The sequence below is a fragment of the Gossypium arboreum genome, chromosome 5, assembly GCF_025698485.1.
Source record: "Gossypium arboreum isolate Shixiya-1 chromosome 5, ASM2569848v2, whole genome shotgun sequence".
Lineage (NCBI taxonomy): Eukaryota > Viridiplantae > Streptophyta > Magnoliopsida > Malvales > Malvaceae > Gossypium > Gossypium arboreum.
Genome location: NC_069074.1, coordinates 16,273,742 through 16,299,128, shown reverse-complemented (window position 1 = coordinate 16,299,128; position 25,387 = coordinate 16,273,742). Strand labels below are relative to the sequence as shown.

Here is a 25,387-nt window from a genome sequence, read left to right as displayed (position 1 = left end):
ATAGACTTAGAAATTGGTAAAATTGCTATTTAAGACCTCCTAATTAATATTTCAAAACAATTTCATACTAGAAACTTCTAGAATACAAGTTTTGCAAATTATTCGATTTAGTCCCTAATTTCAATTTAAGCACTTTATGCATAAAATTTATTCACGAAATTTTCGCACAATCATGCAATCATATCATAGACCTTAAAATAATCATAAAATAATTATTTCTATCTCGGATTTTGTGGTCACGAAACCACTATTCCTACTAGGCCCAAAATCAGGATATTACAAGTGCAATGTACCTTACCAGTATAATATCATCTCTAAGATTTGAATTTGAGTTCTCTCGAATATTTTTGGTAGAATTAAGATTTCGTTAATGTCTAATTTATGGTCCATGAAAATTAATCCTTTCAGAGTTTTTGGTTACCCCTCCCAACAATATCATCTCCAAGATTTGAACTTAAATTCTTCTCATAAAAGTGTAATGCGTTTTACGATAGAAATGTCATTTTCAAATTTTCAGCCTTCGATTTTTTCCAGGGTTATTGATTATTTCAAAAAATGTGTATATGTATTATGTTAAATTGAATTCGCCCCCCTTCTAAATAAATTTTATATATTGGTTTATAAATTAAATTTGTCTTATTGATATAGATTGAATCTTAGTTTGATTAGTATCATATTATTGTTGGTGTAAGAGGATATAAATTCGAGTAAGCTAAAACACATTTATCTTCTTATTTAAGAGTTAAAAAGAGATTATGGTTAATTCTAAATAAGTGAGATTAAAAAAACTAAAACACCAGTTATTTATATTTTTCATTTTACTAACCAATCATTATTTTTAAGCTCTTCAAATTAATTGAGTTATCATATCAAGTTACAATTATGTCGATTTTTAAACTAAAAACCGAATCAATTTAACGAAATCGATTTATTTCGGCCAGGCTTTTAGTTTTGAAAATAGCTTTGGGCCGAATTTAACCGACAAGCTGTTTATGTCGACGTAGTCTTACAAAAATAAAGAACCCAATTCAGCCCAAGAGGCTTTTACGTATTTTTGTATCAGCGGTGCAAGTTAGCTTCAGTCCGTATCTACTTTCCCTTGTCAGTCAGAAGTCGACCGTTTGAAAATCCCTCTTCTCCAACTGCAACGATTCTATTCCAACACTGAAAGTGAAACTCAATCGTCTTATACTTTTAATTCTGCTCGAATTTCAACAATGCCCACGAAAGCGCGGTCACAAGTCTCATCGGAGCGTCAGAAATGGGATCAAATCTTTGAAGGTGTAGTTGGTATGCTTAAAACACAGCAACAACAGCTTGAAACACTTACTAAAGAAAAAAAGATCCTCGGAGATCGGATCAATACGCAATATGAACGATGGGCCTCTGATGTTCGTCTCTATGAAGATCACATATCTCAGGTAAAAAGAGTTCTGAGTTCAGGATTTTTAGGAGTTTCGATAATTTTAGGGTTTTTTAAAAATTATTTTCTTTCCTCCTTAATTGGAGGGGGTAAGTTTTGATGTCTTTCATTCTTTAGATGAGGACTGATCTGGAATCGAAAGAAATGACGCGTTTGCTTGAGGCTGCTAAAGCCGATATGATAGTAGGATTGAAGCAAAGAGAAGCTTTTCTTTGCAAGTTGAAATTAGGTATGCGTTTTGGAATTGAATTTTTCTTTTTAGTAATTGAGTATTTGTTTGACGTTTGCATTTGCTTGTCTTTGGATTGTTGCAGAGGAAACATCGGATGAATTGACTGATTTCAGAATCTGGTTTGACATCCTCTGTAAAAATTCAAATGTATGTTCCTATAAGTTTTCTTTTCCTTTTCCCCAGAGTTTATACATTTGACCATTTCTAAGCAATTTTAACCATTTCACTACATCTAGGATGTTTCTCTTAGGGACCCCAAAGGAACCAAAAAGGGAATGTTGGGAGATGAGGATATTGGTTCAAAGTCTGTTAATTTGAAGACATTGGAAGGCAATTTAAGAAGGCTAAAGCTCAAATACGAAAATCTTGCTTCAGAAAAGAGTTGTCAAATTGCTGCACTTATGGCAGAGAATAAGTTCGCATGGAACCAGTTCAACATTATGGAAACTCAGTTTACAGATAAGTTAAACAGCAAGAATTTTGAACTTGACAAAGCTAACAGGAAAATTGAGGCACTTATTTCCAGTATGGAGGAGCTGAGGTCATCAAATGCCGAAAAGGATGAAATGATCCAGATATTAAAATCCGAATTATCTCAAAAGGAGGCTGATGCAAGTAGATTTCATGAAGTTTCTAAAATGTCGAGGCAGGTAGAGTTCTTAAGGAAGCCTAGAAGTTCATCTCATACGCCTGTAATAAAACATTGTACAGCTAGGGAAGGAACTTCTGTTTTGGGAGATGAGAATGGCGGCCGCAGCAAATGCAGCATAACCATGAAGAAAGGAAGCTCCGCTCCACATGTTCATGATTCTCTGAAGGACAATGGAAGGGTAATTTTTAGTCTATCTAGCTTAAAGCTGGATTCATATGTTTTTGAGATAATTAATAATTAGTATGTTTTTGGATTGTTTAATGCACTTGATTGTTTCTGCCTTTGTCCAAAGAAAAGCATTTTTGTCCCCTTGTTTCATCGTACTATATAACAGGTACGTTGTGGCCATGAAGGAACAGCTACTATTAAGGGTCCAAAGACCTTAAATCTTCTTCATTTTTGGCCTCAAGGATCTTAAATTTCCCCAAAATAATTCCACCGAGGAAGTTCTTGTTCTAGATTTAATAGATTCCAAGAATTTAACACCAAGGCTATATACATTATATATGTTAGCTTGTTGGTGGAATTAACAAATTACTCTGATGCGTTAGTCACCGTAGTAAAACTAATGTTTGTTTTTAGGTAAGATCCATTCACTGACCAGATTGTATTGTCTTGTTGTTTAGGGAAGCAGAAGCTCGAAGAGGAAAAAGGATGATGAAATTCGTATTTCTGAAACTCCAAATCTATTCACTTCTACGTTTAAAGTTCCCAGATTGAGAGACTCCTCTCCCAAGTCAAGATGATCTTTCTTCTAAATCTACTCATCCATTTGTATCTTTTACCAATGATTGAAATAGTGTTTGTGATTGTGAATTTGTAAATTAGAAATAATTAACTAGGTGGTTTTGAAAGATTATAATAAAAATTGGTATCCAATTTGACCGTCCCTGTCTATTTAGCGGGTGTTTTAAACTTTTGAAAGTAAAACTGAAACTGATCGTTTCTTTATTTGAATGTCTGAAGAAAAGCAAACATCATCATAGTCGGAATACAAAGGAACGAACAGAGCAGAAAATTTAGACACACACAGATAGCCACACAGCAGTATATAACTAGGCAAAAGTTGTTGCCATTCTCTAACTTCATGCAGGTTTTCATATATGGTAATTGCCAACGCATTTTAGGTCTCATAGTTCTCATCGAGACCCTCTTCCCCCTCGTACTCTTCCTCATCTTCCACAGTTGCGTCCTGATATTGTTGATACTCTGCAACCAAGTCATTCATGTTGCTCTCTGCTTCTGTGAACTCCATCTCATCCATTCCCTCACCAGTATACCAATGCAGAAAGGCCTTGCGACGGAACATTGCTGTGAATTGCTCGCTCACCCTCCTAAACATCTCCTGGATTGACGTGGAGTTCCCTATGAAAGTAGATGACATCTTCAGACCCCTGGGTGGGATATCACAAACACTGGATTTCACATTATTGGGAATCCACTCCACGAAGTAAGATGAATTCTTGTTCTGGACATTCATCATCTGTTCATCAACCTCTTTGGTGCTCATCTTGCCTCGGAACATGGCTGACGCTGTCAGGTAGCGACCATGGCGAGGGTCAGCAGCACACATCATGTTCTTCGCATCCCACATCTGCTGAGTTAGCTCTGGGACAGTGAGAGAAACGTACTGCTGAGAACCACGAGATGTAAGTGGTGCAAAACCAACCATAAAGAAGTGAAGACGTGGGAACGGGATCAGGTTCACAGCCAACTTTCGGAGGTCAGAGTTCAGCTGTCCGGGGAACCTTAGGCAGCATGTTACACCGCTCATAGTAGCAGAAATCAAGTGGTTTAGATCTCCAACTGCAAAATTAAAAGTGCAGAGTTAGCTACACTATGTTAAATTGTATCATATTAAAGCAAACCATCGGTCAAGATAAATGTTTTATCACTTACAGCTTGGAGTAGTGAGCTTCAGGGTTCGGAAGCAAATATCATAAAGTGCCTCATTGTCAAGAACCATGCATTCATCAGCATTCTCTACCAACTGATGCACAGAAAGGGTGGCATTATAAGGCTCCACAACGGTGTCAGAGACCTTGGGTGAAGGGAAAACCGAAAATGTCATCATCATTCTGTCTGGATACTCCTCCCTGATTTTTGATATCAGGAGAGTTCCCATGCCAGAGCCTGTGCCTCCTCCGAGTGAATGGCATACCTGGAAGCCTGGTCCAGAAGTAACAATATAAGCAAGTGAGCTTCATCAGACAATTCAAGGGGAAACCAAGAAATTGCCATTATATATTTAACCAATAAGGTTTATTATTACTAAATACTAATAGTATGACGATTTGTCCTTTTCATATAGATCTGGATCTAGAGTCATGGTTTTCTCTTTCCATTTTTTAATAGGTTTATACCTAATAGTCCTCAATTTTTGGATGGTATCCGGTACTCATGCCAACGTTACAGCTTACTGTGTGATTGTTATAATTTTTAGATAGATACTGTAATTAAAATTTTTTTTGTCCATTGATACTATAATTAGATAGTTGCATGTTAGTTATCATTTTCCATGCTCCTTTAAAAATCTTTTACTTTTCCTTTAGGTTCATATATTAAACTATTGATAAAATCATCGTAATAATGCAAGGATTCATATATCTGCTGATGAGCTGGTGAGGGCCCCCAAGGCTCCACCTTATTCATCGAGAAGTTTATCAAGTGGTGTAAGATCTAACATTTTGTTAATTTTTGGAAAGAAGAATAGAATACGAAAAAGATTGTCGATATAAGGAAGATAAAATGAAAAATATCATATAGAAAATATAGATAATCTTCTATCACATGAGGTCTATAAAGCCACCTGCTCACTGCCTCCATACCAGATAAAACGAAGCTTAATAATTGAGCAAATTGGCAGACCTTCCATGCCAGTTTCACGGTGAATTATTAATCTTAACGTTCAAGATTTTCTCGTCTTTATTGCAGTTTATTGGATAGGTAAAATGAGATTATTTCACCCTGGTATTTCCATCCCCGAAAAGAAAATGAAAAAATGAGCAGCAGAAAAGGTTTTATATCGTTATCATGAAATTGACATGGTAACTCAAATGGATAGGAGTTTCAAACTTCGAGGTGAAAAAGAATAGAGTAGAGTAATTATGTTGGAATGGATCAAAGAAAAATACCGCATTGAGAAAGTACAGATAGAATCAATTTCACGAAAACCAACGCAGATTTAGATTACGATGGAAACGTAAGTAGGGAAAACAACATATACCTTGCAGGCAATCACAATTCTCGGCCTCTTTACGAACAACATCAAGAACAGCATCAATCAACTCAGCTCCTTCAGTGTAATGACCTTTGGCCCAGTTGTTTCCGGCACCGGATTGTCCAAACACGAAATTATCAGGTCTAAAGATCTGGCCAATGGGACCGGATCTGATACTATCCATGGTTCCGGGTTCAAGATCCATGAGTACCGCACGAGGGACGTACCTTCCACCGGAAGCCTCGTTGTAATACACATCGATCCGCTCCAATTGAATATCGGATGATCCATCTCCATTGTACTTTCCGGTAGGATCAACACCGTGCTCGTCGCAGATCACTTCCCAAAACTTGGATCCGATTTGGTTCCCGCATTGGCCTCCTTGCACGTGAAGGATTTCCCTCATTGTTATTTCGTCGAAAATGAAACGAAAAGAAAAAGGCAAAGAGGTTTAAGGGTTTTCTTAAATCTTGTTTGGAGTGGAGAGAAGGAAATGAAAGGAGTATTTATTGTGGGGAAGATGTTAAAGAAGGAAAATGCGAATAATAATAATAATTAATAGAGTGGCATGATATTTTTGAAGGATTGTCTGTTTGTCTGTTCTGTCATGAGAAGGACAACTGAGAACCAGAGTTAACAACTAACCGCCCATACGAAGCAATTGAAAGCGTAAAAGAGTGAGTCAATCGAGCGTGGTGAGGCGCCATTTTACCAATTTGTTTTTCAATTGAGCTTGTATTTAGGAATTTCTGTTCTTATTTTTAGTTTTTACCCGCCATGTTCGTGACCCTGAGTTGGATAATTGTGGTCCGGTTATTGGCTTATTGCTTAGGTTTACTATTTTGTTGTTTTTCGATGAAGTGTATAATTTCGTTCTAACCTAAAATCAAATTTGATCATAGTCAGAAACCACAAAATTTTAATGTTTTTTCAACACAGTTGATTCAAGATTTAATTAATTTTTTTATAATTTTTTTAATTAATTTCGACTAACCGTTTAACTAACAAAATTGTCTAATTTGTAATTTTAGGAAATAAAAACTCCTGATCTTTCTCTCTTCCTAATCCTGATTAGTTTGAAGGGCTGCAAATTAGATTGCAAATGGCACTTTGGACAATAGGTCTGCGGCCTCCGGATTGCTTGATTGGCCCAATTTTCTAGCGAATCAGCTAATATACATTACTGTTAGCGTAATATTGAGTCAAACTCCTTAACTTTTAGGCCCTTTATAGAATATCAGGTAGGACCATTGGAAACTAGAACCTAACTTTAAGGAGATTCTTATCTTGAAACCCTTTTTTTTAAAAGTAAAATCTAGTTAAATTGGATCTATCGGTTGGACCGGGAACCAATTAAGGTATTGGTTTAAAGAAAATTATTAGGTTGGGCTGATCGGAGAACTAACACTTATCGGTTGAATCGGAAAAAAAAAAATTGGTTAAATTATTTTTGTTTTTAATTTTTTAATTATTTATTTAATTGAAATGGTGTTCAACCACCATCCGGTTCTGAAAACCTTAACAAAAATATTAGGTTTGAAAAATAAATTTGAGTTAAAAAAGTTAAATCCATTTAAAATATAGGTCATGCTTGAACTCTTAAACCCGACTAAACCTATTTTCAATTTTTATGTTATGTGATGTTACGTTATTTTTTATTTTATTTTATATGTTATGTAATCTATGTAACACCTCCTAACCCCAAACCGTTACCGGAACGAGGTTATGAGGCATTACCGGACATATCAGACAACTTACGAATAATTTACAATTAATATAACTTTCATAGTATAATATAATAATTAAGTCCCTATCTTGAACTCTCAAGTTCAAACACGTATTAAAAGTAGAACGGGACTTGTTCGAGTATTCCAAATTTTTTATAAAATTTTAAAAGATTTCGCTTATTTTTACCTAAACCTCCCGCAAATTCAAACCAAAACAACCAACACCAATATTTCACATTCATATACTAATATTTATATTATTAACAAAATTTTAATTTAATAACTATTATAGCATCATTCAAAATTGATTAAAACTTCATTCATTTAACAACTTGATGTTCATGTATCAAAATATCATGTACTTTCCTTACCATTTCATTTAACCATCTAAATTTTATAATTCAACCTTCACTACCCAAAGTAATATACATATTCAAGTGACTAAATAACACCTATGTACATGCCACCTTTACCCAAAAGAAAATATACATCACCAAGTTTGTGTTGGAGTCGGGATTGTTCGGATGTCGAGTCGGACACTTGACTTCTACTAACTCACAAGACGAATAACTGCATAATCGAGTATGGATATACTCAAGTGGTATTACTATAATCCAATACTATTTAACATTAATAAATTACAAACATCAATTATTTACCCTATTAACAAATAATCTCATTTTCAAAATTTCATTTCAATTATTTACCCTATTAACAAAGCTCGGACTATGACAGATACGCGGATTTCCACCCAAACACACCAGAATATCCAACCCAAACACACCCGGAATATTGTAAATCCTCCATAACACACCGGTATAATATATCCTCCCAAACACACCAATAAGGCATTAAATGCCTATTCAATAAACCAAGTATATAATAACGAAACATCTTCTCGGCGAACTACAATCTCTTCATCACATCACAAATCCAATGGCATGCCATTTGTATCGAATCTAGTCCGACAAGTTAATAGGGTATTATTTTACTTTTTCTAATTTCAATTTCACATACTCACCTCAAGTCTTATTTACCATACATAACAATTAAAATTTCAGCAATCAATAATAATTAAAATTAGAATTATAGTAATACACACCGTAATTCTCCCGTTTTAGTCCTCGATGACTTTCTCCTTTCCTTTCGATGCTGATGCTTCAGGTTCTTTGTTGGCTACGAAAATAATAATTTATAATCATCAATACAACATGATTCAATTTAATTCATGAGCCTAAACATGCAAATTTAACCATTTTTAATGTATATATATATAATTTCACCATTAAGCTGTCTACTTGAGTCATTGTTACTAAATTATTTATATCTTCAGCTAAGAAACTCCAAATTAATATCCGTAAATTTTCCTTAAAACTAGACTCATATATCTTCTAACCATAAAATTTCCAGAATTTTTGGTCTAGCCATTTAGTACAGTTTATTCGTTAAATACTCCCCTGTTATTTCATTTGACAGTTCTGACCTCTCTCTACTAAAAATAAATTATCTCATTGTACAGAACTCGAATAAGGTTCTTGTTTATTTATTTTGAAACTAGATTCATTAATGAGTTCACATATATAAATTACACTCCATAATAATTTTTGTACAATTTTTAATGATTTTCTAAAGTTAAAACAGGGCATCTCGAAATCACCCCGAACCAGTATTACAAAATTTCAAATATCTCTTGATTCATCAATTAATTGCTTACACTGTTTCTACTATAAGAAACTAGACTCAATAAGATTTAATTCCATATTTTGTTCATCCTCTAGTTCAATTTATAAAATTTTTAGTGAATTTTCAAAGTCAGACCATTGCTACTTCCCAAAACTGTTTTGATGTAAAATGTTAATAACCAAATTTATAACACCAATTCACACCTTATTTCTATTCAAATTTCATTTAAACTCAAATTTAACTATTAAATTTTCAACATATTTCTTAATTCCGAATTTTCCTCAATTTAGTCCCTAAAACACAAAACTTATAGCTTACTTTGCAATTCAATCCTTATATCTATTCTAACTTGAATTTCATTCAATTAAACCCCTATTTCATCATTTTATTCAACATGAACTTTGTTTAAAAACCTAATAACTTCCAAACTAACAACTTAATTTCATCAAAAACTTGTTTTAAGACTTCTAAAATATCAAAATTATGAGAAAAGGACTTGATTGAGCTTACCAATTAACTCCAAGCTTCATAAACCCTATTTCCCTTTTCTTTCTTCTTTCTCCCTGTTTCTTCTCTGTTTTCGTTTTCATTTCCTTTTCTTTTAACTTATTTGTTTCTTTTATATATATAATAATATAATATAATATAATATAATATAATATACTTAATTATTAAATAAATATATATTTTTTAATCAATTAAATATTTGATATTTTCTACGTTAAACCGCCTCAGCTATAAGAAATGGTTTAATTTCCTTTTAAGTCCTTCTAATTTTTCTTTAATCTATAATTAAACTTTTACCCTTATTCAATTTAATCCTTTTTACTAATTACTCTAAATTAAGCTAAATTTACTTAATTAAAACCTAATTAAACATACTACTAGACTCATAAATATTTTTAATAATTATTTTGAACTTATTTCACTAAGACGGAGGCCCGATAACACACTTTTTACGGTGCCCACGGATTTTGGGTCGTTACAATCTATGCCATATGAAAATTAATAAATATTAAAATATGTTAAATTGTGCATGTTTAAATTTAATAAAAGAAAAAATAGTATATAACGATAGCAAAATAAATATAAAAGCAATCAAGTTTTTAATAAATATGAGCCTAAATAGACTTAGGTTGATCAATTAGAAATATGAGTGGACTTGGGTAATTTTTGAAGTCCATATCTCGAGTTGAGTTGTGATTAAACAATTATACATGATATTAATACCATTCATAGGCTTGACAAGTACTTAGTTCAATCTAGTTACACCTGGCCTATAAACCCTTCTAATTAAATATCTCTATCCAATTCAAACAACATATAATTAACAAAAATAATTTTGCTAACAAAGCAAGGTAAGATTGAAGTCTTCAAAAACATGATTTGTCTTGTTTGAGTCCTCACCATTCGTAAATATTAAGTGATAACCTTATTAGATCATATTTTGATTTTCAACCCAATTGTGCTTTACATTGATGGTATGATGCAATTATATACATAATTTTTTTTTTTTCACAAACCACTAAGTTTGTTATCAACATAGTACTATCTTACATATACAATTGATTATTTTTAGGGTAAACTATATTAATAGTCACTCAACTATTACTATTTTTTTTAATCACATGATTATGAAAAGTTACAAAATGTCACCAAACTATTAGTAAATTCTTTTTTTGCTCACTTAACTATGAAAAGTTACAAATGGTAATCCAACTATTCAATTTTCTCTTTTTGGTCACCAGTTGGTTAATGGTGATAACTTTTAAAATTGACATAATAGCAACTTTAACCCCCCACATTTATAAACTATATGAATTTAGTCTTGAATCTAAAAGAAAGACATCAACATTTATAAATGATACCAATTAAGTCTATTTTTTTTGTAGTTTTACTTTCTTTTTTTTTTTTTGTGACGTTGAGGATTTATTTTAAAAGAATGAGAAAATATGTTTTTTTTGTATATTTTCAATTAAATTTAGTTGATAAATTTATTTTTTAGCTTTTAGGTAAAAAGGGTCACAAAGAAAAATAAAAATACAAAAAAATTAAATTACAGAATGAGTAGATGTTTAGGGTTAGATTTTTTAGAATCAAGGCTAAATTGATAAAATATAAATGTTGAGGATTAAAGTTGCTGCTATTACGACAATTTTAAAAGTTGTTAGCTTTCGAGATAGTAACAAAAAAAAAAGATAAAATTGAATAGTTCGATGACCATTTTATAAATTTTCATAGTTAGTTGACTAAAAAATACTAATAGTTGAATAACTATTAGTTTAATTTACTCTTGTTTTTATCCTACATAAAAGTAAATACATATAATTATATTTTAAATATATACAATTAAATAATCACAATAAGAACACAAATTTAAATACTAAAGAAAATGTTGTTAAGAAGACATACGTAAATTCTCAAAAAAAAAAAAAATATAATAAAATGGACATAAATGAAATTTTAATTATATACAATAAAATTAAAATAAAATTTTATATATAATTAAGAAAATCCATCAAGTGTCAAGTTTCCATCAAAGTCAAAATCTCAAGTCAACGGGGGAATCATTTAAAAAAATCTCGATATGAAAATCCCCAATGGTGGTAAAGCTGTGACGGCAGCATCGGCGCCTACAACAACCAATAAGAAACTCACACGCGGGTTTCATTGTTTATAACAACCTTTACTTTCAACCCCCAGATGGCAACAATTCGTTCCTCCTCCTCTTAATACTTTTCCTGTCCCTTTGTAGTTGATTTATCCAACTATCGCCATTGACTAGTCTTTCTTCTGTCTTTTAAGTAATCTTCAAAATGTTGGGTAGGAGAGTCAGGAATATAATATATCAAATGGAGCCTGTGCTACTACTTTTATATTCAAACAACATTTCATTTCTTTAGTTTTGCATTTCCTAAAGGATTATAAGTGAGGATATTTTGTGAAATTTTGAAACTGCATTTTTTTTTTCGAACTTTTAATATTTTTTATTGAAATAAAATGACTCGTTAACATACTTTCTCTAACTCAGTTAACAGCTTTCCTAATTTGACCTGATTAATCATTTTCTTTGACGTTATCCCTATGATTCCATCTTTAAGATAAAAACGAAAGTAATTTCAATTAAACATTTTAAAATCAATGGCCTTGATATCTAGTAGTACTGAATTTTTTTTAAGCAACAAAGATATAATAATCTCTAATGATCTTAAATGTAACCAAAAAAAAAAAAAATCAGTATTATCTACTACTTTTTTTTTAAAAAAGAAAAATTGAAAAGGGCAAAGAAATAAACGAGGGAATATAATTTAGGATTTGATTTATTTTAAATACGAGAGAGAGGGAGGGGCAAATCAGAGAATGTGAGGGAACCAAAGAAATCAAAGCCCAGACGGGTGGGTCGCTTCCATGCTTTCGAAGGCTGCATGTTTCATACTAAAAGTCTAATTCCAAAATTCAATTCTCAGTCAAACTACAAATCTCCTGGAAACACCACCACATTTCCATCCCTTGCCTTTGAAACTTATTTACGCGTCTTTTCCATCTTAAGGGAAAATATCGCCTTGATTCTGTGGAGTTTCGTGTCAATCAAGAGCAAATCTTTTTCAGTCTCCTGTATAACCCTGACTCTATCTATTTCTTCTTCATTTTACTATACCAACTTTTTTCTTTGGTTTTTCTTCCATCTCCTGCAATTCCTCTCTGTTTAGCAGGTTTGTTATTATTGGTTTGGAAACTGTTCCATATCATCCTTGATTTGATTGTAGAATCATCTAGTGGAAACGTTTTTTTTTTTCTCCCGTGTGCTTCTGTTTTTTTTATTGATTTTTGAAGTTTGATTAGAAAAAACCAAAGATTCTATGGTTTTATCTAATTTTTAATATGGTTTTAGCTTTTGTCAGGCTTTTATACAGAAAATCTTTGATTGCAAATTTCCTTCTTTTTTATTTTATTTTGTATTCAGAGATTCATCACTAACAAACATAGCCTGGATTAAGGATGATTCTGTTTTTTTTTTTTCCAGTCAAATTCTCTGTGAGATATAGATTGGGGTATTGAGATAAAACTAAGTGCTTGAAGAATAATGGGAGGTGTTTGTTCTTCTGGAACAAAGGAGCGGAATACAAAGCTTGAACAAAAGACCACAACAGGATTTTCAGGGAAGCTCAAGTCCAAAAGGAGCTTTGGTAAGCAAAAAGGAAATTCAGATTCACATTCCAATGCCAACGGCAGTGGTTCCGACAAAGCGCGACAGTGGGACGATTCTGGCGACTTGGGATTACAAATTTCCCGGGAATTGAAGTCATCGACACCCGCCAGGATTGCATTTTCCAAGGTATTGCTTGCTTTACCCATATCGTTTCTAGTTGTAATGAGCTTTCAAGGTCGGAAATGTATGGACTGCAACGATTTAAATATTGACCGAAAGAGCAGCTAATCGGCAAAGAAACAATGTTGATGATACAGTGTCCAAATTCATGTGTATCCATGGAACATAAATATTCCTTTGTTGCAGCACATAAGATGGTATCAGCTAGAATCTTGTGCTGGCCAACTGAATTGCCAGATAAACTAAAGTTTCAATTATATTGGGCTTTTCTATAAGAATGCTTTTTTTTAGAAGAACAATGGCATGAATTAAAATGCCGAGATCAATTTATGTAGGGAAAGTGGCTTCTATGCGATTAACATTGCAATTTCTTACTTCATGTTTATTTTTCTTTTTGTAGGGTTCCCAGAGGAACTCATATCTTGGAAAAGCCGGCATTGTTGGATTAGAAAAGGCAGTCGACGTTCTAGATACACTTGGAAGTAGCATGTCAAATTTTAATGCCGGAAGTGGCTTTGTTACGGGCTTGGCTTCAAGAGGGCATAGAGTATCTATATTGGCATTCGAAGTGGCTAACACAATAGCTAAAGGAGCAAGTTTATTGCAGTCACTTTCAGAAGAAAACATTCAGTTCCTGAAAAAGGAGGTCCTACAATCAGAAGGGGTGCAAAAGCTAGTTTCTACAAACATGAATGAGCTGCAAAGTATTGCAGCAGCTGACAAGAGGTGGGTTACTTCTTTTTTCTCGATATGTTAGTTCTTGCACTTTGGTCTCTTTTCATAACACTCAATCGTTTGGGAATTCTAGGGATGAATTGGATATTTTTTCGCGGGAAGTAATAAGGTTCGGAGATCTATGTAAAGATCCACAATGGCACAACCTCGGCCGATTCTTTTCAAAGTAAGATAGTTTCTTTTGGTAGCATTACTTCAGCTTGCAATGCTCTGATGTTTACTGACAGAGAAATATATCTCTTGCTACTGTCATTATCTGTCAGACTGGATGTAGACAATTCACTTCATAAACAAGCTAGAGCTGATGCAGAGCAGACAATGCAAGAACTAACTTCTCTTGCTCAATATACCTCTGTAAGTTTATCCTCCTTTAATTGTTAGCTTTGCCTCTCTACCTTTTATGTTTTTCCTATTCCATGCATTAGGAATTTTAGATGCTTTCGTGTCTTATATGAATGGTTTGGAGTGCCGTGATATATTCTACATGAAAGAATGTTTAACTTTCTTGTTTGCAATAAAGCTTTGCCACGTAAATGGGACCTTGAGTATCTCATTTTTAGGAATCCTGTCTGATACCTTTGAGATATTATCCTGCATCGTGTATTATGTTAAAGCTGTGATATCAGAGTTGTTCATCTATGGGAATGATTTATAGCTGTATATTGGTTTCTGGTTTTGAAAATTTCTTATTACGTGAATTGTCCACCGAGAATTTAACGTATAATTACATATGTAGGAATTGTACCACGAATTGAATGATCTGGGCAGATTTGAACTAGAGGTTAAGCGAAAGCTGGAAGAAGCGGAGTCCTTAAATCTCCCTAAAAGAGGTTAGGCTTAGACAATCGGTTTCTCTTTCCAGAGCTTTCATTTATGTATGCAGAAATTTGAACCATTTCCAATTTTGTTTCAACATTTGTACACCATCCAAATGATTTAAATATGCTAACTTCGGAGTGGTCGAATTTCTCTTGTTAACAGCTTCCTATTATTTCTGTGTTTCTGATATTAGCCAGGGAGCTGCTAACCTGGATTGCAGTTATTGTATTAACAGCTCATTCTGTTGAATTGTAGGACAAAGTCTCATGATTTTACAAAGTGAGTTAAAACAACAAAGAAAGCTTGTCAAGAGTTTGAAAAAGAAATCACTTTGGTCTAGAACCTTGGAAGAGGTATATAACTATGAGTTGAACTGATATTTTCAGAGGTGTTCTCAGTGGAAACCTTAAATATTCTGTTGTTCATGACTGTTATGTTTGATTCACTACTGCCTTTTTTTCAATTTTAATTATGTCTGATTTTTATATGACTGTTAACACTCACTCGCAATGGTCTGAAATGCTATGGAATCTATTTTGCTTTTTGGATTATGCATTATGAAATAAATTTTGTTTTGTTCCAGGTGGTAGAGAAGTTTGTGGATATTGTTACTTATATGCATCAAGCAATCTCTGACGCCTTTGGAGGTAATCATATAGACCCGACTACTATCAAAGCATTAGTGAGGGCTATGTCAGTTGACAACGTTAACAATAAAATTTTCGACATGTTACAGAACCGGCATCAGTTACAAAGGAGACTACTGAAAATCCTCAAAGTTTAGGTGTTGCTGGACTTGCACTACACTATGCTAATGTAATTCATCAGATTGATAACATTGTAAGTCCTTGTCCATTTCCTCATTTCTGCTTTATTATTTGCACACTTAAATGTCGCATTTGTTTAAATTGGATTTATATGTTATAGGCAGCTCGCCCAGCCTACCTTCCACCTAATATCAGGGACACATTATACCGTGGGTTGCCACCCAGTGTTAAGATATCTTTAAGGTCCAGGTTACAGTCCACTGACACCAAGGAAGAGGTATTATTTAAACAGACTTTGATTTTCATTTCTTTAATTCATTTCTTTTTTCCTTTCCAGCATCATTTGACTTGAGGTTATTTGTTACCCTAAGTTCCTGATTAACATTATTCTGGATTCCTTGCTTTTTCCTGCAGCGCTCAATTTCACAGGTTAAGGATGAGATGGAAAAGACACTACAGTGGCTTGTTCCGGTTGCCACAAACACAACCAAGTATGTTAAAACTAAAATGCTTGCAAAAACTTATTCTGTCTTATTGATGTCATTTCCTAAGTAATGTTTGTTTCCATGTTTTCCTTTTGCTGTAATTTATTGCAACAGAGCACATCAAGGTTTTGGATGGGTTGGAGAATGGGCAAACACTGGGTTAGTCAAGGCTTCTCTTTATCATCTCTATGTGCACATGGTCATATGCAGTGCAATGTAAAAGTTCATTGAATAACTGGTATTACATCATAAATATGAGATTTCCTGGTTGTTTGTTCTTTTTCCACAGCATTGAATTTGGGAAAGGTGGAGCCGCAAATATTACCCTGACCCGCCTTCAGACACTTCATCATGCAAATAAACAGAAGACAGATGCATACATCCTTGAAGTGGTGACATGGCTCCATCATCTGACCAGCTTAGCAAAACAAAGAGATGAGAGCTTCAAGCCAAAGCCAGTTCGGTCTCCGACTTATAAAGGCTTTGTTTTTCACTCTAAGATGCAGCGGTTTCTTTCCCTCAAAGATGGTAGTAAAGTCCAGAGGATTGAACTTTGTGAAGAAGAAAGAAACTTATTAAACAAGGTGACTGCAAGGAGATTGGTTCCGGGTATTAGCAAAAGCCAAGAACTTCCTTTAGGCAAAAGCAAAGGGATCAAAGTTTGGGCATTAAGCAGGAGTACTGGGAACTCTCCTGATAGGAGTTTTAGGACAAGAAATCTTTTGAAGCATTCCCATTCAAATATATTGGATGTTATGGACGGTTTAGATCTAGCAACTTCAGAGTGGCATTAAAAACTTTTCACCCTAGCTTCTTGTCATAAACTCTTACTTATTCTATTGTATAGATTGTCATTTTCCTTGTGAGTTTTGTTTTAGATGTATATAATAAGTAATAAATTTCAAAAAGTACATTTGCTCCTGTATCCATAACTTGATACACGAAAGGTTCAGGACATTATCATATGAAAAAGTGAAATAGTTTACAACTTTTGAATTGGTTAGGCTTAGTGATACATTAATTTACTATTTTTATATTTAACTTATTAAAATAAGAAAAAAATTCACACGAAAATGTTAAAAGTCAATGAAATAAAGTTAGATGTGAGTTGTAATAATTAATGTGTAATTAAATATGTAAGATTTGATTTTTGTATTGTTAATTCTTGAGAAGAAGATAAGAAGAAACTAATGGTAGAGATAAAGAAGCCGGTTTACTTGTCATAGAATGATAACCAAAATAATAAATAAATAAATAAATAAAAAAGAAAGATTCACCATTGACTTGGTTAAAGAAAGAAGCTCCTTTCATCCTCATGCTAGGGTATAACAAGTATTAATGATTAGACATTTGTTTAATAATAGTGAGGTCCTATCATGCTTGGTGTAAAGATTGACCATTGACTTGGCAAATGAATTGTTTGATTCACTAGTGATTACATAAATCTGATGAAAAATATTGTGTCTTGGGCTGGATGATCAGGTAAAAAGTGTAGTGATTTTTTATTATATAATTTTGTTAACTTTTGATTAATTTTAATAGCATTTGATATAAATTTAATAATTTTAATATAACATCAAATATTCTTTCAAATAGATAATAAGTAGTTAAGACAATCAAATTATTATAGATTTTAATAACCTTTAAAATTTGAAAGAAAAGAAAAAATGTCAGCCTATGATCAATGACTTAAGTGGTGGCCGGTGCTCGAATTTAAACTTTAAATTGAGAGTGATGAAATAAAATAAGAAAACGAAAAGAGATAAATGAATATATATATATATATATATATAAATATAATAAGAAGTGGCATTTTGCCATGTTGAAGAAAATGAACACCACCTGCCTGCTGTCTTTTAACAAAAGCTATAATGATTTTGTATAATAATTATTTTACTCTCTAATTTTATAAAAAAAATTATTTTAATCATTTATTTAAGTTTTTTTGTTTTTTACTTTTGAATTTATATTTTTTTAAATCACTCAAAATGGATAGCTAAAATGATTTGTTAATTTTACTGACGTGACATATGTAACGACCTAATTTTCAGTAGTGTCGGAAATGGTGATTTGAGATCACTAAATTCGACAAATAAGATTGAACAAGATAGTAATTTAATATTTATGAGTCAAGTAAGAATTTAGAAGAATTTGTGAAATGGTGAAATTAGTGAATTAAAAGAATTTATTAGGTCAAACGGGTCAAAAATGAGGTATCGAGACCTCAAAGTTGAAAATCGAGCTATAAATATTTTTATAAATATTTATGGAGTGTCATTGAGTTAGTATTAAAGTTTCGTTAGAAAATTTTAACGTTTGGATGGCTAATTAATTAAAAAGGATTAAATTGAAAATAGCACAAAATTTGTTAAATTGTGAGTAAATAGCTTAAGTATTTAAAAAGATGGATTTAAAGAGCAATTAGACCCAAAGGTTAATGGCTGGACGGTTTGGGTATGAAATAAGCAAGAAAACAATGTGAACAAGGGGCAAAATTGGAAATAGATAAAAGTTAATAGTTAAATAATGATGTAATTGAAAAATCTAGACATTTCTTCATATTTTCTCAGCCAAAACGCCATAGAAGGTCTGGAGAAAGCTGGTTTTTCATATTTTTACATCATGTGAGTCTAATTCTTTCTTTTCTTGATAATTTTATGTTTTTATGACTTTTACAATTAGGTCCACTTGTAGAATTCATTAGTTTTTGATTTTATGGGTGAAATTGGAAGTTACCCTGGATGGATAAGGAATTTTATGATGAATTATTATGAAATTTAAGTTCTAATTTCATATTAAGGTGGTTTTATTAAGTGATTTTGATAGGAAATGATATTTAGGACCTAATTGTGAAAAAGTTGTGAATTGAAGGTTGCTGTTGAAATTCAGAATATAAAAGGTTTTGAAATAGTTTATAATGATAAAATAAAGTGTTAATTGAGAAAATTAGTTCAATTGATGGGTGAATTGAGTAGGGACTAAATTGTGAAAACTGTAAATTTTGGGGTAAAAGTGCAATTTCGAAATTTGAACAGCATAAATTGTGAAGTGAAATAGAAATCAAATAAATGCTAATGAGTAGAAATATTTTATATTATAGATCAAGAATCCAAAGAAGAACGAGGAAAAGAAAAAGTTGTGGAATAGTCCCTAAATTTCAATATCTTCTACAAATTAGCCGGGTAAGTTCATATGGTTGAATTTAGATGTTTATTTGTGAATGATTGAAGTTTATAATGTGTTATTATATACGAATTTGTTGTGGGATTGTGTAGATTTTGTTAATGAAAGAATAAATGTGGAAATGCAAATTAGGAAAAACGCAGGATTGAGTACGTTCGTATCGTGACGTGTGATGAATTGACGGATAAGACCATGGTTGTTCCATGGCAAAGTGTGAAATGTAGGTATGGTATCATCCATACTGAGTTGTGAAATGTAGGTATGGTATTATCCATATTGAGCTGTGAAATGTAGGTATGGTATTATCAAATCCATACTGAGTTAAGAAATGTAGGTATGGCATTTCCCATACCGAGTTGAAAAATGTAGGTATGGTATTTCAATGAGGAAAACCATACTGAGTTGTGAATCGTGGCATTGAGCAACGACGTACTCAATTTCGTAAGCCGTTTCCTAATTTGATTATAAGAAATAAAGAGAAGTGATCCAAATGGAAGAGATTGAGTAGTTGTTCTGTTGAGCTCAACTATGTGAATTATTATAACAATGGTTGTGAATCGCAGGAAACTTTAGTAAGTGTTTTGGTATTGTTTGGAAATATTATGTTTGGTAAGCATTACTTTTAACCTATGAACTTACTAAGCTTCAATAAGCTTACTTGTGTGTGTTTAATATTTTTATGTAGATTGACTTGAAGTGAAGTGGGTAGATCGGATCAACACAACAAAGCACACTATCCAGATCAATTCCGGTAGCTTTTGTTTTATGTTTGAAGATTTATATGGCATGTATAGAGTTTAAATGAAATGAAGTAAAGATGTTATAAACTAGTTAACAACATTTTGTACTAAAATAGTTTTTGGTTAGTAGCAGTAGTCTGAGTTTGAAAATTCACCATAAATCATAAAAATATAATTATAGGTTGAATAAAATATGAAATTAAACCTTATTGAATCTAGTTTCACATAGAAGAAACAGTGTAAGTAAAAGGCTTTCATATCAGGAGATATTTGAATTTTTGTGAGACAAGGTCAGAGTGATTTTGAACTCCCTGTTCTGATTTGTAAAAATCATTAAAATTATAAAAAATTAATTAGGAGTCATACTATATATGTATGGATTCCTTATTGAGTCTATTTTAATAGAAATAAACGTCTTGGTTATTTGAATTCTGTACATGGAGAAATTTGGTTCGTAGTGAACAGGGTCAGAGCAGCCGAACCCTGAAACAGGGAGACTTCAACTAATAAACTGTACTAATTGGCCCAACCAAAATTCTAGAAAAAATTAGTAAGTAGATATATGAGCCTAGATTTGGGGAAAATTTACGGATTTAGATTTCGAGTTTTGTAACTCGAGATATGATTTTTTGCATCTGTAACGCAGTTAGACAGCTTGTCTGGAAAGTGTGATATAAATTGTTTGAATTTGTTTAAGTGCTCAAATAAGTTTAGTAATGCCTCGTGCTCGACTCTGGCGAAGGTCTCGGGTAAAGGGGGCGTTACATTTATTGGTATCGAGCTTTGGTTTAGTCGATTCTCGAACGAATTTGATGTGTAAAATGTTTAAAATACATGCCATATAAATGTGATAGTGTGATGTGAATGATCCGATCTAATTACTAATTTTGTTATAGATTGTAAAGATGTCGATAGACCCGATGGTGCTAGTCAAGAAGAGGAAGTTAATAGTAGAATACAGACTTCGAAGCGGGGAACAAGTGGTAATGTCCCTATTTCTTTGATGAGAGAGGAAGAACTTAAAAATATGATTTACGGATTAATGAATCGGTGGTATCATGAAACAATACAAGGAAGAAGTCAGCACAACAACCTCCTCCTCCCCTCTGTACCACCGCCATAACCCCGGTTGCTCCTTTTTAATAGATGAATCTAGCAAAGAACATCAATTGAAAAACTCGAAAGTTTGGAGTGAAGAATTTCGAGGAGATCGGACGATGATCCAAGTTAAAGCGAGTATTGGTTAAAGAGTTTGGAGAGAGTTTTAAACAGATGATGTGTTCTCCGGAGGACTATTTGGGATGTGCGTTTCGCTATTGAAAGAAGAAGCGTATAATTGGTGGGAAACCATTGAGGCATTGGTACTGCAGATAAACTTACGGGAATTCTTCCAAAACGAATTTAAGAAGAAGTATGTGGGAAAGAGATATTTAGATAAGAAGAGAGAATTTCTTGATCTTCGACAAGGAATAAAACAATGGCGAATATGAAAGAGAATTTGTGTATCTCAAGAGATATGCTCGGGATGTTGTAAACCGACAGAGGAAGAAATGTGCATTAGATTTGAAGAAGGGCTTAATGATGAAATCGAATGATGATTGGAGGTACAGAGATTCGGAAATTTGTGATTCTCGTCGATCGAGCTCAAAAGATGGAAGAAGTGTATAATGAAAGATGCAAAGAGAAAGAAGAGGTAAAGAGGTATACAAAAGAAGTTTCTCTAGACCAACTTCGACTTTTTCGCCAAAAAGTTCGAAATGATTTCGTCGACTGTTATAATCCGAACGATCGAATAAAAGTAAAACGACTCAACAAGATGTCGGAGTAACTAAGAAAACAAAGCACTAGTGCTAGTAGTGTGCAAAATATTCGAGACTTAGATGTAAAATTGTGGTAGATTTCATATTGGTGAGTGTTGGGGAAGAGCCGAGCTTGCTATAAATGTGGTGGAACTGATCATTTTATTCGGATTGTCCTCAATTATTAAAAAGATAGAGAACAAGGGAGAAGCAAGCAAATACTCCTCGGAAAGGTAAACGTTCGGTCAAAGTAGTGCTGCTAGGATCTGTTCATTCGGGAACGAGAGATACTGCACTCGATCGAGACAAGAGTACCTGCACGTACATATGCTATCCGCAAGGGAAGAAGCATCGCTCCGGATGTGATAGTGGTAATTTCTATCTTTTGATGATTCAGATATGCTTTAATTGATCCCGGATCTACACATTCATATATTTGCACCGCATTAGTGTCGAAAAGAAAATGACTATTGAGTCCATCGACCTTGAATTGCAAGTCACTAATCCACTAGGGCAAAGTGTGTTGGTTAATTTAATATGTCGGAATTGTCCACCGAAAATACAAGGTCGTGAATTCTCTGCTGATTTAATGTTGTTACCTTTCCGAGAATTTGATGTTATTCTTGGAATGGATTGGTTGATTGAACACGATGCCATAGTGAATTGTAGAGAAAAACGGATTGATTTAAAATGTCGAGTGGGAAATAGTTTCAATTGAGTTTGGGGATAAAAAGAATGATGTCGAATTATTTCAAATTTTACATTTCGAAAATTGATTCGGAAAGGTAATGAAGCATTTTAACTTATATTCTTGATACTCGGGTTCGAATTGAAGATGGAACAATTGTCGATTGTTAATGAGTTTATTGATGTGTTTCGAGGAATTACCGGTTTACCCCAGATCGTGAGGTTGAATTCACAATTGATGTAATTCCTGCATGCACAGCCCAATATCAATAACACCGTATAAAATGGCACCAGTGAGTTAAAAAGTTGAAGACACAGTTGCAAGAGTTATTGGATAAAGGGTTCATCGACCGAGTACATCACCTTGGGCGCTTTGTCTTATTTGTGAAAAAGAAAGATGGTTCGTTGCGATTGTGTATTGATTACGAGCGGTTGAATAAGGTAACAATTAAAATAAATATCCATTACCTCGATCGATGATTTGTTTGATCAACTGAAAGGTCTGCAGTTGTTCTCAAAAATAGACCTTAGATCCGGGTATTATCACTGAAGGTTAAAGAGTGTGATGTGCCAAAGACGCTTTTCAAACTCGGTATGGTCACTACGAATTTTTGGTAATGCCTTTTGGTTTAACGAATGCCCTCGCTGCATTTATGGATTTAATGAATCGAATTTTCAGTCTTATTTGGATAGATTTGTGGTGGTATTTATTGATGACATATTGGTCTATTCAAAGACGAATCCGAACATGCACAAAGACTTGAGAATTGTACTACGACGTTGAGAGAAAAACGGTTATATGCGAAATTTAGTAAATGTGAGTTTTGGCTTCATGAGGTTGGATTTCGGGTCATATTATATCAATCAAGGAATTCGTGTGGATCCAAGTAAAGTTTCAGAGTGGTGAATTGGAAAACACCAAGAATGTAATCGAAGTGCGAAGTTTTCGGGATTAGCAGGATACTATCGCCGTTTTGTAAAGAATTTTTCCATGATTGCTTCACCAATGACTCGTTTATTACGAAGAATGTTGAGTTTATGTGGTCGATGAATGTCGCAGAGCTTTGATCGATTAAAGAAAATGTTAATGAAGCTCCGGTCTTAACTCAATCGAATCGTATACCGTATGTTGTGTACAAGTGATGCATCTTTAAGTGGTTTGGGTTGTGTGTTAATGCAATGGGAAAGGTGGTGGCTTATGCTTCACGGCAATTAAAACCACATGAAAAGAATTACCCTACACATGATCTTGAGTTAGTCGCAATTGTTTTTGCCTTAAAATTTGGAGACACTATTTATATGGTGAGAAGTGTTATATGTATACGGATCACAAAAGTTTGAAATACTTAATGACTCGAAGGAACCGAACTTAAGATGAGACGGTGGTTAGAGTTCTTTGAAAGACTATGATTTGGTTATTGACTATCATCCAGGAAAGCTAATGTAGTTCTTGATGCAATCGAGTCGAAAGTCATCCTTGTTTGCACTTCGGGCAATGAATGCTCATTTGGCTCTTAATGAAGAAGGTGTTGTATTAGTAGAATTGAAGGTAAAACCAATGTTTCTTCAACAAATTCGTAAGTCGCAGAATGAAGATCCAAAATTGGTGCTGAAACGGCAAATGGTTCGGGATAATTTAGATTCGAGTTCAAGATTGATGATGAAGGTATATTGCGCTATCATAATAGGATTTGTGTTCCCAATAATTCGATTTAAAGAATGATATTCTTTCGAAGCACATAATAGTATGTATTCTATTCATCCGGTAGTACAAAAATGTATGGTGATCTCAAAAAGACATATTGGTGGCCGGTATGAAAAGAGAAATTTCGAATTTATTGCAAAATGTTTGATTTGCCGCAAGTTAAAGCGAGCATCAAGTGCCAACGAGTTTATTACAACCCATTATAATTCACGAATGGAAGTGGGAGCATATTTCAATGGATTTTGTGTCGATTGCTGTGACTCAGAAAAAAGATTCGATATGGGTGATTGTTGATAGATTGACAAAGTCAAGACACTTTATTCCAATGTAATGATTTTCACTTAATAAGTTAGCGAATTGTATGTGTCGAGATTGTGAGACTACATGGAGCTCCAATATCTATCATTTCAGACTGGGATCCGAGGTTTACTTCAAGATTTTGGAATAAATTGCAAGAAGCCTTAGGCACCAGATTGAATTTTAGTACAGCATTTCATCCTCAAACAGATGGACAGTCAGAGCGAGTGATTCAAATTTTAGAAGATATGTTAAGATGTTGTATACCGAGTTTGGTGACAGTTGGGAAAGGTATTTACCGCTGGCTGAGTTTGCTTACAACAATAGCTATCAGTCTAGTATAAAAATGACACCATTTGAGGCTCTTTATGGTAGAAAATGCAAGACTCCATTGTGTTGGTCTGAATTGAGTGAATCAAAAATAGTTGGGGTTGATTTGATTCGAGAAACCGAAGAGAAAGTCCGGATTATTCGAGATAGTCTAAAAGTCGCTTGGATCGTCGAAGTCATATGCGGATTTAAAACGAAGAGACATAGAATATGCATGGGTGATCGAGTATTTTTAAAAGTTTCACCATGGAAAAGGGTGTTACGATTTGGTAAAAGGAAAATTAAGTCCGAGATTCATAGGGCCATATGAAATTGTGGAAAGGGTTGGTCCTGTGGCTTATCGTTTGGCTTTACCTCCTAACTTGAGAAGATTCATAATGTGTTTCATGTGTCTATGCTAAGGCAAGATAGGTCGATCCTTCACACGTAATTCCCCATCGAAATTGAGCTTCAACCAGATATGACTTATTCGAAGAACCGGTGAAGATTTTGGCTCGTGAAGTTAAGGAATTATGAACAAAAGAGTACCATTGGTTAAAGTATTATGGCATCGACATGGTATGGAGGAGGCAA

At 33.4% G+C, this 25,387-nt stretch overlaps 3 protein-coding genes and 1 long non-coding RNA gene across 6 annotated transcripts; 3 read left to right on the top strand and 1 right to left on the bottom strand.

Moving 5' to 3' along the window:
* Nucleotides 1–1,053: 1,053 nt before the first annotated feature.
* Nucleotides 1,054–3,692, top strand: LOC108486210 (uncharacterized). Of its 2 annotated transcripts, none has more exons than XM_017790116.2 (5): nucleotides 1,054–1,421; nucleotides 1,541–1,652; nucleotides 1,738–1,802; nucleotides 1,892–2,485; nucleotides 2,934–3,692. In XM_017790116.2, exons 1-5 carry the CDS (start codon nucleotides 1,218–1,220, stop codon nucleotides 3,051–3,053), a joined length of 1,095 nt encoding a protein of 364 aa, XP_017645605.1. In that variant the 5' UTR covers nucleotides 1,054–1,217; the 3' UTR covers nucleotides 3,054–3,692. The 2 variants fall into 2 exon arrangements, with proteins under 2 accessions (XP_017645605.1, XP_052883873.1); XM_053027913.1 differs by having other exon boundaries at nucleotides 2,942–3,204.
* Nucleotides 3,224–6,257, bottom strand: LOC108486209 (tubulin beta-6 chain). The gene is made up of 3 exons (XM_017790115.2): nucleotides 5,534–6,257; nucleotides 4,207–4,476; nucleotides 3,224–4,113 (listed from the first exon to the last, which is right to left on the bottom strand). Exons 1-3 carry the CDS (start codon nucleotides 5,931–5,933, stop codon nucleotides 3,431–3,433), a joined length of 1,353 nt encoding a protein of 450 aa, XP_017645604.1. The 5' UTR covers nucleotides 5,934–6,257; the 3' UTR covers nucleotides 3,224–3,430.
* A 5,883-nt stretch (nucleotides 6,258–12,140) lies between these two features.
* Nucleotides 12,141–17,061, top strand: LOC108485606 (protein PSK SIMULATOR 2-like). 2 transcript variants are annotated; one of them, XM_053027912.1, is made up of 13 exons: nucleotides 12,141–12,552; nucleotides 12,962–13,273; nucleotides 13,668–13,993; nucleotides 14,076–14,168; nucleotides 14,266–14,356; nucleotides 14,739–14,832; nucleotides 15,077–15,174; nucleotides 15,405–15,468; nucleotides 15,558–15,661; nucleotides 15,749–15,865; nucleotides 16,003–16,079; nucleotides 16,188–16,232; nucleotides 16,363–17,061. In XM_053027912.1, exons 2-13 carry the CDS (start codon nucleotides 13,022–13,024, stop codon nucleotides 16,865–16,867), a joined length of 1,866 nt encoding a protein of 621 aa, XP_052883872.1. In that variant the 5' UTR covers nucleotides 12,141–12,552; nucleotides 12,962–13,021; the 3' UTR covers nucleotides 16,868–17,061. The 2 variants fall into 2 exon arrangements, with proteins under 2 accessions (XP_052883872.1, XP_017644953.1); XM_017789464.2 differs by having other exon boundaries at nucleotides 12,143–12,650.
* A 2,115-nt stretch (nucleotides 17,062–19,176) lies between these two features.
* Nucleotides 19,177–20,146, top strand: LOC128292910 (uncharacterized). The gene is made up of 2 exons (XR_008282900.1): nucleotides 19,177–19,255; nucleotides 19,942–20,146. It is a non-coding gene; the product is annotated as an uncharacterized LOC128292910 (long non-coding RNA).
* Nucleotides 20,147–25,387: the final 5,241 nt, after the last annotated feature.

Coding starts and splice junctions, on each gene's coding strand:
- LOC108486210 (XM_017790116.2), top strand. CDS start 1,218: ATGCCCACGAAAGCGCGGTCACAAGTCTCATCGGAGCGTCAGAAATGG. Junction 1,422..1,540: donor ATGAAGATCACATATCTCAG/GTAAAAAGAGTT, acceptor TTCATTCTTTAG/ATGAGGACTGATCTGGAATC. Junction 1,803..1,891: donor TCCTCTGTAAAAATTCAAAT/GTATGTTCCTAT, acceptor CACTACATCTAG/GATGTTTCTCTTAGGGACCC.
- LOC108485606 (XM_053027912.1), top strand. CDS start 13,022: ATGGGAGGTGTTTGTTCTTCTGGAACAAAGGAGCGGAATACAAAGCTT. Junction 13,994..14,075: donor ATTGCAGCAGCTGACAAGAG/GTGGGTTACTTC, acceptor TGGGAATTCTAG/GGATGAATTGGATATTTTTT. Junction 15,866..16,002: donor CCACTGACACCAAGGAAGAG/GTATTATTTAAA, acceptor TTTTTCCTGCAG/CGCTCAATTTCACAGGTTAA.
- LOC108486209 (XM_017790115.2), bottom strand. CDS start 5,933: ATGAGGGAAATCCTTCACGTGCAAGGAGGCCAATGCGGGAACCAAATC. Junction 4,477..5,533: donor GAATTGTGATTGCCTGCAAG/GTATATGTTGTT, acceptor CTTCTGGACCAG/GCTTCCAGGTATGCCATTCA. Junction 4,114..4,206: donor GAAGCTCACTACTCCAAGCT/GTAAGTGATAAA, acceptor TTAATTTTGCAG/TTGGAGATCTAAACCACTTG.